At 44.8% G+C, this 14,729-nt stretch overlaps 1 protein-coding gene across 1 annotated transcript in view; it reads right to left on the reverse strand.

The window, feature by feature from the left end:
- SKIV2L2 (Ski2 like RNA helicase 2) overlaps positions 1-14,729 on the reverse strand; it is a 60,221-nt gene that overhangs the window by 39,551 nt on the left and 5,941 nt on the right. Inside the window, exons 4-9 of the mRNA XM_015423223.1 lie at positions 6,175-6,237; positions 4,973-5,085; positions 3,305-3,479; positions 2,969-3,059; positions 2,394-2,518; positions 545-643 (exon numbers count right to left, since the gene is read on the reverse strand). Of these exons, the coding sequence (XP_015278709.1) occupies positions 545-643; positions 2,394-2,518; positions 2,969-3,059; positions 3,305-3,479; positions 4,973-5,085; positions 6,175-6,237 (666 nt within the window). The remainder of the gene's footprint in view (positions 1-544; positions 644-2,393; positions 2,519-2,968; positions 3,060-3,304; positions 3,480-4,972; positions 5,086-6,174; positions 6,238-14,729) is intronic.

The following is a 14,729-nucleotide window of genomic DNA, read 5'->3' on the forward strand; positions in this document are numbered from 1 at the left end:
CAAACTCGGGTCTTCTGAAGACAGTGCATAGCCGCCAGCCATACAGATCCCTCCCACAGGTCTGTTAAGGGTGCATCATAGAGACTAAAGCACTACGATTTTTAAAAACTACATTTTAAAACATGGTAATGTAATGAACAGGAAAAGGATCCAGGGGTTTTAGAGGACTCTATAGCAGAGTCCTTTGCTATGACTGAACAATCCACAGTCAAAACAGATCATGGCTCTGTCATAAAGCAACTGTCTTGACTTGGATCTGAAGCGCTACTAATAAGGAAGACTGGCATTTGTTTTTTCAGCAGCAGCCCCTCTATGATGCATGGACATCGACTTCTGCAACAGAAGAGACCTGAGAAGCAGCTTGTGACGTGGCGCAAGGGCTTACTTGTTCACAGAAATTAACCATCTCATCTGACACACCAAACCTTGGATTCACCTAAACCAATTATCGAGATCCTGGCGCTTATTCTTTACCCCCATATAGCACATTCTACTACACATTGCAATTATATCACCCTTTCAATTCCAACTAAAAATCTCTTACGTTTTCATCAACCACAAGGTGAAGTCCATCTCCCCCTGCTGGGAAAATGTAATGCTGCAGAGGAGTAGGTCGATAATCTGTGTAAATCACATGACAAGGCTGGAAGAGAGAGACACACACCATTGTTTATAGCATCTGCAGTGTCTTCCTCACGTAATGCACAGTAGTTACAATTCTGAACTCATTTATTTGTCCTCCTAGGAAACCTAAAATCTTCTGACTGTAATCAGTTATATCTTAGAAGTCAAGATCTTACTTTCACTGCCTCTGGCATATTAAGGCTACAATCCTAGGCACACTTACTTGTGAATAAAACCCTGTGAAGTCACTGAGACTTAATTCTACATCACTACACATAGGATCTGGTTGTATCACACATAGGATCTGGTTGTATCACAGCCTTGGCAATCTTTGTTCTCATTTCCATCACCTTTGCACTACTTCGTATAATAAAAGGTGACAGTGTGGTTTGGGGATCATGCAGCCTAACAGATATGTCATTCAGTGCTGAAACATGATCCACCCATAATGAGAGTTAAACTGCTTCTTCGTGGATAGCAGTCACTGCAGGCCAGCAAAAGATAAAACCAACACAGTTGTTAATGAGCAACTTTCGGGTTTCCTTGACTCATCTTACTTAAGGAGCAATTGTGTGTTCAGATGTTTGGGATAATACATAATACTTTAGCAACACTGCACTAATATAAAAATGTACATGTATGAGAGAACCAGGTCAGGTGAATGACCTGTCGAGCCTAGTGCTGCCTGGCTTTCCAAGGATCTCGTACAGACTTATTTTCCAGCTCTGCTATCGCTAACAAGAGATACTGAGGGCTGAACCAGGGACACACTGTACCGCTGACCTATGACCTTTCCCAAGCCTCCAGTTCACAGCCATTCCAGGTCACTGCACTATCAAGCAGGATGTGTTGGCTATACCAGGAATAATCAAAAAGTCAATGCCCACTCATAATGGAAATATACAACATTGTAGTCACCAAATTAACTAGTCTGATCCATTCTTCCTAAGCCCTAGACACTGCAAAAGGTCAACAAGAACCTGAAGTCAGTCAAAAATATCTTTGGCGCTTCATTGAGCAAGGCAGCGGTTGCAAAACACCACACGATACTTCACTAAGTATGTTCCTTTGGCAGTGCAGGAATGAATCAGGGAGAAAATATGAAAATATAATTTTGCCAATCTCTCTTCTTGCAGCCAATTTGACCTCACTATCCATTAAGGTAAAGGGGAGCAACATATAGCTTAAGAACCAAATCTGGCTCAGTACAAAAACAACTATGGCTCTTTAAAAACAAAAATCTTTAAGTGGAAATACAGTGGAGGGGTAGGCGGGATGCCAGCAAAACCAATGCGTAAAGGGAATGGGCTACAGGGCTTCTTAGAGGTGCTTTACAGAAAGAGAAATGATAGCAGGGAACCACTACCAGTAACCCAAGCGGAAACCATGCATAGATATGTACCAGTGTACTAAAACTATTGTGCAGGTTATTCCTATGTATATTTATTATTTAATGTGAAATGTCATGTGTGCTACTTCCTAAGAAAGGTATTGTAACAAGCAGAGTTTGCGCGGCAGAAATTCAACAGATTATTAATCAACACATCAACTTTAGTTAATGGTAAACTGTATATTTTCAGGTTATTCAAATGGGCTTTCTTATATTGACTCTGTTGATCACTTGCTCTGAATGTTGATGTGGACTGGCTTTTTAGTTCTAAAAGTTTGCCAGCCCTGTATTAACAGTTAGTAAGCCTAATTTGCTACTTGGGGGGCGGGACCTGAAATGCATTTCACAGGTGAAGTTTTATAGTGAGAAACAACTCTACCTGTTTGTGAAGATGGCATATCCATTCAGCAAACTGGCGAGCATTTGGAATAGTTGCAGAAAGAAACACATAGTGAACGTTGTCTGGGAGCAAAATAATGGTTTCTTCCCATACCACACCACGCTCTAGAAACAGAAAATTACACAGCAAGCTAAAAAGGCAGCATCAGACTATTTTTCCAACAACTGAGTGCTGATGGAGTGCTTCCCAGAACTGCCTACACTTCCTTTTGGAGAGGAAGCTTACAGACATTATACACAACTTGAAGAACGAAACTAAGTAAAATAGTGCACCAGAAGCATAAAGACAGCTTTTGTTATCTGTCCATCAAGCACAGATTAGCAAAGAATAATACAGAAATGCCTAATGTTATTCTCAGCAGCATTTGGCCACCCAGATCCTAGCTGCATTTTCTAGCTACCAGAATCAATCTCATAGAACAAGCACCCTGTCACATATGTCTACCACTGGATTATTTATGATATTTATATCTCACTCTCCCCTTCACTTAAAGTTCCAAGATAGATTTCTGCAGAAACCTAAATACAGAAATAGTAAAAAAACACCCATGATACCTGAGTCTCTCATATAGTGGATTTCATCAAATATAACCCAAGCAACTTCCCGCATGACTTCGGAGCCTCTGTAAAGCATGCTTCTTAAAATCTGAAAGGAAAAGACAACAGGTAAATGATGCACCTAGCTGTTAAGCTTGAGGTTAGGCAGCAGTCCTTCGGAGACAGGCTCCTACTTCTGCTATTCACCCTAACCCCATGGAAGAAAGCAGGCTGTGCTGCAGCCTAAAATAACTACTTTATGTCCAAATCTGAACATTTTGCTTTACCATCCACAACAAAGGTCTTAGTGCAGAAAATCAGAGCAAGTGCTGGCGAACCAAATGCCCGACTTACCTCAGTTGTCATTACAAGACAGGATGCTGTAGGGTTGATGGTGACATCCCCAGTCATCAAGCCAACGTCCTGAAATTCTTCATACATTTCACGGTACTTCTGGTTACTCAGAGCTTTAATAGGACTGGTAAATATCACACGCTGTTTTTCCCTCAAAGCCAAGGCAATTGCATACCTAGATGTATAAGTGAGTATACATCATAATTAAAAATGTTTGCAACATCTTACATTTCTACAGGATCTGTCAAGATGTATATCCGAGACATATAGTTTCTATACGGAGCTGCCTTTAAGGGCTGCTCAGAGGCTTCAATTAATACCATGATCTCCCTGCTGCTAGAGGTGGAATAAAATGAATCACACGTTCAACTAGTTCCTTGTCAACTGTACTAGTTACCAGCTGGCCTCTGGTTCAATAAAAGGTGCTGGCATCACCTGGTATTACCCCTTAAAGCCCTTTATAGCCTAGGACATACGAAGCTTGAAAGACTGTCTCTTCACAACTCAGCATAGATGACAACTATGCTCTAGCCAACGTGCTCTGGAGAAGATACCATCTCTGCAAAGTGAAGTCAGAGATAGACAGAACGAAAGCTCTCTCATTTGTAGCGCCTACCCTCTTCTAGAATAAACCAGAACTACCTAATTTAAAGCGTTTCATAGGGAATGCAAGATATTCTTTTTTAAAACTGGCTTTTAATTGAATAGTTCAGCTGAAATATTTTCCTCTGGACTTTTGGATTTCATTGCTATTTATATTGTCTTACTTTCAAAAATCAGGCCAGCTGGCATATTAACAACAGATCTTTGTTGATCCTGCAACAATACCTTAACAATATACAGATTACCTGACCACCCTGCCTTCTCTGGGAGCAAGGCAGTTCATAAATATCCAGCAAATAAACAGAACTGTTTGATAGAGACTTTCGACCACTCCAACAATTTGGAGATAAATTCTGATTTTGTTTTGCTGAACAAGTGGCATGCTCCTCCTCTGTGACAGTGATATTTATTTATTCATTTATTTCTAGTCCGCCTTTCTCCCTGGGAGTCAAGACGGATTACAGAGTGAGTCAACACAATCAACAAGAGGAGGCATTTGATAAATAATTAAATAGGATTTGGGTTGTGGAACGAACCAGAAGTCTAGGAAACAGAACTGAAGGAAAGCATAAATGTTAATATGACACAGTAAATGATGTAAAATTGCATGATGGGATCCAACCTACCGCAAACTACCCAGTAGTACAGGCCACAGTCCCCAATAATTTATCCAGGTAACTCTGTGAAGCCTTTTGTACAATGCTACCCTATTACTCGCGTAGAAAAGCCCTCTTGAATCATTCAGTTTTCCTCCGTTTGTGGAAAGCCAGGAAAGTGGGAATCTTCCTGACCTCCCCAGGCAGGCCATTCCACAAGGTGGGGCCGCAACAGAGAAGTCACATGTATGGGCAGTTGTGGATTTCACCCACGGACCATCTTGTGCAACACTACTGAAAAGTATATAAATTTTGAAAATAAAGAGTAGCTACAGATCACCTGTCCTGCTGGATGTGATTATTTTACTCCCAATAGGCAAGCACATGAGTGTTTGCTATAGTAAGGTTTGCAAAACTAAAACAAGGAGGGTGTTGAATTTATTTTTAAAGCTCCAGCAAAATGACTTACTCTGCACAAACCGTCTTCCCGGCTGATGTATGAGCAGACACTAAAACCGACTGATTATTATCCACGCACAGAATAGATTCTCTTTGGAAAGCATCCAGGATAAATGGATATTCCTGGGTAGGGAAAAATACACCACTTGCAGGTTACCTTGTGTTAATTTCGGTGCAGAACATGAATACAGAATTCCAGCTTTAAGGGATTATAACAGCAATCTTCCCCAATATAAAAAATAGTACACTCAACAAAGTAAATCAAAACATAAAACAAAGTAAATCAAACATTCCAAAGCCAGAAGATTAACTTCAGGATGTTCTCATCTATGGATCCCAACTGAGTTCAACCTATCAAAGTATTTAGATCACTTTAAATAAAGAACTATCTGTGTGGAACGTTCAGGCAAAAAGCCCTGGGCAAATTCTAACACTCTTTTCTCCCAGGGACTCATTTCACATGCACAAAGAGCCAAGCATTTCCTGCCGCCAGTTCTCTTTTGTGGAACCATCTTCTTGAAGATTTTGCAAAGCCCATTCCTTAATCATATTTAGGAAGGCATACAAATCATTTTCATTTTGAGGGCTTTTGCCAATGGTTAATGTTTTCTTTGCCTGCTGGATGGACATTGTCTTCTCTGGATGAGACAACCAGTTCTTGGCAAAAACAAACAAACAACCCCTTGTAATTACTTATTAAACTGCTGTAATTTTTATATTACTGTTCTATAGTAATGAATACAGCACACCACCTCAAGGAGAAATTAGGCATGCAAGTTTAAAAAAGATTGGACCAGGGGATTCAATTCTATGGGCCCCCAAAGAAGGTGCTCCCATCCTCCATTGATTTAAATGGGGGGGAGGCATTTAAAGGGACCACAGTCCCTTTAAATATCCTTTGTCTATCCAGTGGTCCTGAAAATTCCAAATATTTTCACAATCTTCGGGGCTTGGCCATTTTGGATAGACAAACCATATCCAAAATCTACATCCAGCTGAATCAATACCCGAAAAATACCGATAAGGTATTTTCCGGGCATTTTTTCAGCTCAGATTTAGCCAAACACACATCCCTAGTCAAATCCTATGATGTTCAAAGACTGGGACAAAGACACAGTACTAAAAGTTTACTAGCTCTGGCTACCCTCTGTTCATTACTCACACCCTATACGCATTAGAAAATTTAAAGGATAAGACGTCCAAATTACCAACCTTGGCGGCTTTTCCAGTTCTTGGTTTTAGAGCTATGAAGTCATCATCTGCAGGAAGAGCAACCTAATAAAAACATTTTTATTGTTAAAATGTTTAGGTATTTTTCATTACAACATATTACCAACCACAGCTATATGTGCTTCAACTATCTACCTATATAAATTCCTGAGTTCTGTCACATGTGAGCATAGTCAAGAAACAGAAGGTAGGACAAGGATGTGCAGATGCAGGAGCAGGGATGATTTAATCCTCAACAATCTCCCTTTTAAAATCATGAAATTAGCAAGGAGCAGAGAAATTTCCAGAAATTTTGAAGCCCAGAGGGGAAAAAACTTTTCCTGGTTAAAAAAAAATGGAAATTCAGGGGAAAATAGAGTTGCAAACTGGTGTACCCTATGCTAACATAGTGCATGTATCTTTAACTTTTGCCATCTGAGAGTCAGGAAAACAATAAAAGGTAGAAAACACATTCTGTAGTAGACAAAAGGAAGCATATTATTGCTTGCCCAGCTCCAAGGAGAAGAGACAGGGGAAGGTGATGCTAATCCCACAAGTGCGTTAAAATTGGCCACAACTTTATTAGTTACAGCTGAAAGAGCCTTGGAGCAGCATGAGGCAAACAGATGCAGGGCACTGGCCAACCTGCCTGCTGGCTAATGAGCAGACCGCCCACTTCCCAGCCCACCTGCTGGGGGATACCCTGGGATCGCAGAGTTTTGGGATTCCACTTGGGCAGAAGCCACTCTGTGGTCTCCCCTGCCATCTGAAAGTAAGGGTGCCTTGACAGTCCCCAAACCAGGCATGCCTCCTGCAAGCCCTCCCCCCCCCCCAAATCCTTTAAGAGGATCCCCAAAGATGGGGGGAAATTGACGTGCAGGCTGAATTTCCCCTGAAACAGACCTGCACTCATGCTGACTCTGCCAACACAGTTGTGATGAAGAAAACAATAACAATAATAACCATGACAGTGTGAAAATGGAAAAGATGGGTGAGTGTATCCACAAGTGAAGTGGCCGGGCAGTGCAGGAGAGCCTGCTACATCCCATGCTGCTGGCCACACACCCCCAGCCGCATCAGGCTTCACCCTACTGGCCAGGCTGGGGGGGGGGGGGAAGTAGGGAGGGAGGCCACACAGCTGCAGCAGCCTCCTGAAGCTGCAAACTGACGTGCTGCCACCACTGCACACCACCACGCCTCCTGATCTCCCTGTGGACCCACAAACATGACCCTGGATAAGTCCGTGGTCCAAGCTTGTGGGCCCAGCTCAAGGGGGAGAGGTGGGGGATGGTGAGACTAAATCCACAAGCATGTAAATAAGACAAATAGAATTACGTTGGATTAAATCTAGCCACAATTTTATTGGTTACAGCTGAAAGAGCCTTGGCGCAGCATGGGGCAAATGGATCCAGGACATTGGCCAACCTGCCAGCTGGCCAATGAATAGACCACTTGCCCCCCAGTCCACCTGCTGGAGGATATCATGGGACAGCAGTGTTTTGGCATTCCACTTGAGTAGAAGCCATTGTGTGATCTTGAAAGTGATGATGCCTTGACAGCTCCTGAACTGGGGATGTACCCTGTAAGCCCTCACCCCAAAATCTCTTACGGGGATCCCCAAAGATGGGGGGAAATGAGCACGCAGATCAAATTTCCCTCAAAATGGATCTGCCCCCGTACTGACACTGCTACAAGAGGTGGACAGGAACACGAGGAACCTGCCAGCCTCCCGCCAAAACTACATCTGTAACTATGCCAGATGTCATGCCTTCACTCAGAGAGGTCCACCCCATCTGGCCTGAACAATAGTTCCTGGTGAAAGGAAATGTCCAGGTGGTGAATTAATTACATGTGCCCCAATGTCACATCTGCCTTGCCAGCAAGTTCATGACCCTGCACCTAGTCACATCCACCTTTTGGGGGCATCTGGCCCAATGCCAGGACTGCCCCTCCAGGTCTGATCAAAACAGAGCGGTGCTGGGCAGCCGAGAGAACAAGGTCCGTAAGTCTTCCATAGCCACCTGAGTCAGATCCTGGCCTTTTCAGGCACCCAGGTCATTCTGCCCAAGTTGGATGACCAACACATTCAGGGTCCATAAAGAAGAAACTGGCAAAGAACAGTGGATAACAGTGATTCCCAGCGTATCCTTCTGGTCCCCATCCATGTGAAGTTCAGAAAACATTCCAGTATCAGATGCCTGCCCCACAGCCAAAGGACAATGTGTACATCCTGGCCCAGTGGATGATATTGTGCCCACAAATCCACACTGACTTTTGGCTCAAAGCTATAGTGTACAAGAAGAAAACGTTGATGTCCACCACCCCAAAATGTGGGCGAATGTCAGTTTTGCAGGCCCCTGACTTCCACCTGCCAATGACCTGAATGCTGGGTAGAGGAAGCCCCAGCCTGGCTGTGGTGGTGGCTGCCATGATCCTAAAAGAGGGAGCTCTGAATTCCCTGGGAGACCCAGAGCCACCAGGCCAGCCCTCAGGGTGCTAGGGAACTGGTACCTGACGAGAGCTGATCTGTCCTCATGGATAGAGAGAGGACCCTAATGGCAAGGCTGGATGGCCAGAAAACCCACCAAGGCTCACATCAGGCAAGAGGGTGGTGCAGCCTGCAGATGGGAGTCCTGTGCCCCACCCCTTCTGTCTTGGACCACCCCACTTCAGGCCGACTTCTGGAAACTCTCTAGGAACTGATGATAGCCATGGAATGCATGAACTCAACATGAAGTTTGACATTTAGCCATTACATATAAAAACTGTCCTCTTAAAAGCCATCTTCAAAATGTAGTTCCCAATGCAGCCCTCCACAGAAGCACTTGCCTGCCCGTCTGGCAAGCAGGAGCTTTCTGGGGGCTAGAACTTTCTGGGTTCCAGAATGTGTAATAGGCAGATTAGCAGCAAGGAAGGAGATGGATCTTAAATGCTTGCAGACCATTTCTACAATCTAGTAGAAGCCAACAAAGCCATCCAGAAGCTTTATGTTTGGGAGGGATCAGGAGTAGGGGTGTACATTCGGGAATGCTGCCGAGCTGAAAAAAAAACCCGAAAAAACTCTTTTCGGAATTTTTCGGCTTTCCGGATGCCAAACAGGCTTCCCTGAGCCTGTTCTGAGATCTGAAAAAAAATCCTGAAAAAATTGATTTCCCCCCGGCATTTTCGGCAATGCCGAAAATGGCCACTAGGGGGGGTTTAACAGTTAAAGTGACCAGGGTTAGTAAGTTCTTCTAGTTCTGAGTTCCTCTACTTCTAGTTTTTGCTTGTTGTTTTGCATTTTAATTGTTTTTTCTATGCTTGATTTTTATTTATTGGCTTGCAGCTTCTCCTGGGGGGGGGGGGGGGGGGGTTTTTTTTTCCTGAAGTTTTTTTGGGTTTTTTTTCAAAAAAATTAAAAAAAAAAAAGGAAAAAAAATAAAAAAGAAAGTTTATAAGTTGTGTTGTATTTTTTTCTGGGCTTTTGGGGTTTTTTTTGGGGGGGGGGGCTACAGACTAGGCCTCTTCTGCCTGGGGCCTAAGTTCTCTCTCTGGTCTGCTTTTGGTTCTGTTGTGGTTCTTTCTGTTGCTTGTCTGTTTGCAGTTCCAGTTTCTTAAGCTCCTTGCTTCTTTCTTGTGTGTTTGCTGGGCTTGATGGGCTTTTTTGGGGGGGGACTACTAGGTCTTCTGCTGGGGGGGGCTACGTAGGCTCTGTCTGTTGCCTTTTCTGTTTAGCAGGTTTTGTTTGGCTTTCTTAGGCAGGGGTCACTGCTTTGTGTGTGTGCTTCTGGTTTAGTTGCAGTGTGTTAAATAGGCTTTTAAAAACGTTACAGCAGGTTTATTTTTAAGTTAACAAATATTTTAAAGTAAATCTTAGTATAGGGCTTTAGCTGTTCTACCTTTAACTAGGTCAGTGGTAGGAGAACAATAGGCCAGGTTTGTCTTCACATAAAACAAGGTTTAAGTAGTGTTTAATTTTTTAAAAAGCAGTGTACTGTGTTGTATTTGTGCTCTGACTGACCTTTGGCAAAGCCAGGCTCTTTTTCTCTGGTTTGAACTAATTTCTTTTGGTTGGGGTTTTGGGCACTGACTGGTACATTGGCACAGGTTGGGGGGGGGCAGATTGCTCTGGTTCTGCTGCTGGGCCTGGCTAGTGGCAATGCAAACATGCTCCCTCAGTCTATGTAGGCTGCTGCTGCAGAGATTCTCTGGTTTGAACTAAGGTCTGTTGGTTTTGGGCACTGACTGGCACATTGGCACGGGTTGTGGGGGGCAGTTTGCTCTGGTTCTGCTGCTGAGCCTGGCAAACACCACCCACACACCTCACTTACTTTTTTACAGGGAGATCTGCCTGCCTTTTCCCCACCCCCAATTTCCCATAGGAAACTATGGAGAACTGGGGGCACCCTCTTTGGATGCCCCTGGAATTGGACCCCTTGGTCCAATCTTCTCAAAACTTTGAGGGTCTTTTGGGGGAGAGGCTGGAGCAGCCATGGTCCAAAGTTGGAGCCTCTACCTCAAACCCCATTTCCCCCAGCCCCCTGCAAACTTTCAAGAGGATTTTTGCCATTGACTTCAATGGCCCCATTGAATATAATGGACCCAAGTTTTTCGGGAATTCCAAAAATTTTCGTGTATCTATGTTTTACTGGGATAGGTATTCGGGTTTTTTGGGGAATCCCGAAAAAATTCAGGTTCAATATATCCGAATCCGAATTTTACCAAAAAAAATTTTTTTGCACACCCCTGGTCAGGAGGGGGAACGAGAGCAAGATTTTGTTCTCTGTAAATTTCAACAGGAGCAGATAACCCCTATTTGCAAACTTTACTTTGCGTAGTGCACTGTGGAAGGTGTCCGTTCTTCGTGAAATCTGACAGCAACAAAATTCATTTGCAAGCTTTTCATTTAACCCAGATCTAGGTTCAGGATAGGCAAAAGCTCCATCTCATATATATCATTCCCTTCACAACCTCAACACATGGAGTTGTGTGCTGTGTGTTTAGCATGGAGGGCTAGGAAACTGTCCATTAACAAACACTTAATACTAAAACTTAAACATTGTAAGTTTAACTTGAATGTAATGTTCCCATGCAGGCTACATGCAATTGTATAACCATCTTGTGCTGCAGCTAGCGGGTGCTCTTAACAAGGGCCTGACTGAATCAGGTTGAAGAAATCTACTTCTTTGGCTCCCAAGCAATTTCCTATAGTTCTGTTTTGCCCCCCCACCCCCCCCGTTCAATGCCGTTAGAAAAACAGACACATTTTATGATTCATGGCAACTGTTAAGGTACAGATCTAGACCACTGATGTTACAGTTCAAAGTCTGACGTCTACTTTACAGAAATGTAAAATACTTACATCAACTTCAGGCTAAGCCCCTAAAGTGGCCTACAAGAAACATGCTTAGATACAATGCTCAGTGAACCGGAAATTATTGCTTTCTTGAACATCATGGAAATGTGGCTTGATAACTTTTCTTGTGTTGTCTATTTCTGTCCTCTTCATGTAAAGGGAATGTCTAATGTTTGTTTCATAACAGAAATGCCATAATTTCTGTAAATAAGTACAGGTTTCTGCTAAACAGTATACTATAGAGTGCTTACATTACCATTTACAAAATTAACATTTTAAAATAATTTTTCTTTTATTAACATAGTTCTATAGTATAAGGTCTGATTCCTAAAGCATTCGCAAATTTATTGTTGAAAGTAGTGTTGTGAGTGACATGGTCAGACTTTATAGCTGGCTAAAATAAAGAACCATTTGCTAGCCTGTAAAACTATTCTCATTTTCAAATCAACTGAAATTGATTCCAGTTTGTTTAAATACACAAAAAGTTGCAGGAAGCCAATCAGCTTCTCCATAAAATAATGCTATTTCTTACAAGTTCATTTTATTCTGTTTTATTGTTAACAACTACCAGCCATAAACGTTTTCAAAATCATACAATCAAATTATGGAATATGTGTGCGTTTCCATGTTACACTTATATTCTGCCACTTTCCTACTTCAACTGCCAAAGTTCAGACTTTCCTCTTGCAGCGACGTTTCAAAAGTCACGTCAATCACATTTTCCTTGACTTTCCCTGACACTTGACCCATTTCCCTGATTTTCCCTGACCAATTTCCATTTCCCTGACTTTCCAGAAAGTGGCAACCCCGCAGCATCCATGGGAAGGCAGGGGCGGACAAAAGAAATATGAAAACCCCGTGAGAAACCGTCCCAGACATATTCTGCAGCACGTCTGATGGGGTACCGAGAGAGGAGCGGGTGCAGAGGCTCAAGTTGGACCAGGGAGTAGGCCAAACCCCAAACCAAACCAGGGCAGTCAGCTCCCAGTGGCAAGAGACCCATTGGACCCCCCCCTCCTATTGGCTAAAGTAGTAGGGGGAAACTAATGCCAGCCAAAGTTAGGTGTCCATAAGGTCCCACCAGGCCCTTTCACTGCGGGACGCTTTCTTGCGAAATGCCTCATCATACTCTATAGCAGCACTGTCGCCTGCCAGGGGGCCCTCAGAACGTTCCCAATGTGGTTGGTGAGATGCCAGCCGCGGTCTGGGGTAAGCAGACTGAACCACCCCCATGAATACTGTGTACCCTGACATCCAATTGGTAAATGTGTGCTCAGCCGCCTCAGCTCCAGGTTTTAGCAAGGAGAAAACGTCCACATGAAACCCATCCAATATACTCTCCCTGATCTTACGGGCCGTCCTCCTCCTGAGGGCCCAAGTGGGGAGTCCCGGAATATGGGCAGCAGCTTGCCAGTAGTCCTTGGATGGACCCTCCCCCTCCTCATCAGAGGACAATTCTCCTGAGGATCCCCTGCTGTCTGACTCCTCGTGGGAGTGATGAGCCTTCTTCCTCTTTGGCTGCTTTCTGGGTTTCTTCTTCCTAGCTGGTTCCCGCCTGCTCCTGGAGGCACTGTCAGAGCTGCTAGACTCAGCGGATGGTGTGTTAGTCCCTCTCCTCCTCTGAGTTGAAGGCTCAACCCCAGCCCGCCTCCCAGTGGGCTGGGAGTTGGCCTGGGCTCTAGCGAGGTCCCCTGCCGAGTAGGGGGCCTGCTGGAGGGTAGCAATTTGCTCCACCCTCTCAGACAGCCGTTCTGACGCCTGAGGCCCTGCAGGGTGGTACTGGCCTTCTGGCTGTGCCTTTTTGGTTGGTTAGGGGTTGGGCCTGCCGTTGACCTTGGTCCCTTTTGCCGTCTAGGTGCCTGAGACCCAGGTGCCACCAGACCCGTGCTCCGGCCCTGCATGTGGGAGGTAGAAGCCACTGGACTGTGGGCTTGCTTGGTTGACCTTGCTACTTTCCTAAGAGGCATCTCTACCTGTAAACAGAATTGAGGTAGAAGACAGTGGTAAGATGCAACCTCTCAGCAGAGATGGAGGAGTGAAAAGAAAGAGTGACCTGTGTGGGTCAAAAGAGGCATGCAAAAAGAGATGGTTTACCACTGCCAGCCTGCGAGCAGCGACCTGGACCCGCCTAGTGGTCTGATGATGTAGTGGCTGCCCGATGTAGGTCAGAGCAAATGGGGGTGATCAGCGAGACCACTCAGAGTCCACATGTGGTGGCGCACAGGGGCTGATCCCAGGCCCTGGAGACTAGAGTAAGAAGGTGACGAGAGGCCACACAACCCCCAAGCTGCTATGCAGTTGCCAGAAGCGCCAGTGGGTGCAAGCAGGGCCCAGGGAGCTTCCGGAGGGGGTTAGAGCTGAGAAAAGAATGGAGGGGGGGGGGGAGCTCAGCCATCCGCACAGGGTAGCCAATGTGCTGGTAGCAATGGGGGCCAGGGCCTGCATGCCAAGCACATCCCCCCCCCCAAGCTTTGTGGCCCTGCCAGGGAACCCAAGCTGCCCTAAACAGACAGATCAGGGAAAGAAAGAGGTGGGGACACGCAGGCACCCACACCCAGCAGTGGAAGCATTAGCAGTGATGGGGATGGGGCCTTCGTGACAAGCGCCTCCATGTGCTTTATGGCCCTGTCAGGGAACCTGAGCCACTCTGCTGCCACACTGGAAGTCAACAGTCATCCTCTGCTTGCTCCTTGAGTGCTTCCTGGCCAAAGCAGCAAACAGAAAGAAGCCGCAAACGAAGTGGCTGGACAGTGCAGTGGGGCCCACTATATCCTGGCCTGTCCCACCCTCTAGGCCACATCAGGCCTTGTCTGATTGGCCTGGTGTGTGTGGGGGAAGTAGGGAGAGTGGCCGTACAGCTGCAGCAGCCTCTTGAAGCTGCAGCCCAACAAGCTGATCCACACACACACACCCTGCAGGCCCTCAAACAGGACCCAAGGAAGTCCAGGATCCAAGCTTTGGACAGAAACTATCTCACAGATTCGCAACAGGTAGGACTGCCAGAATTTTTAGATATTAACCCAAGCTTTGTAACACTGAAAAAACTGGACTCTTTAATATGTATTATCATTAAACAAATATATCATATTAATTGTTGCCAAATTTATTTATATTTAAACAAAAAAATCTTGAAACTATCGTACAGGTGTACATTATAGGAGTTTTTTCCCAGTGCTCCCCCAAATTTCCCAATTTTTACATGGGGAAAAATTGAGAAACTCCT

Source organism: Gekko japonicus, unplaced genomic scaffold, assembly GCF_001447785.1.
Source record: "Gekko japonicus isolate JY-2015 unplaced genomic scaffold, Gekko_japonicus_V1.1 scaffold862, whole genome shotgun sequence".
NCBI classification, from domain to species: domain Eukaryota; kingdom Metazoa; phylum Chordata; class Lepidosauria; order Squamata; family Gekkonidae; genus Gekko; species Gekko japonicus.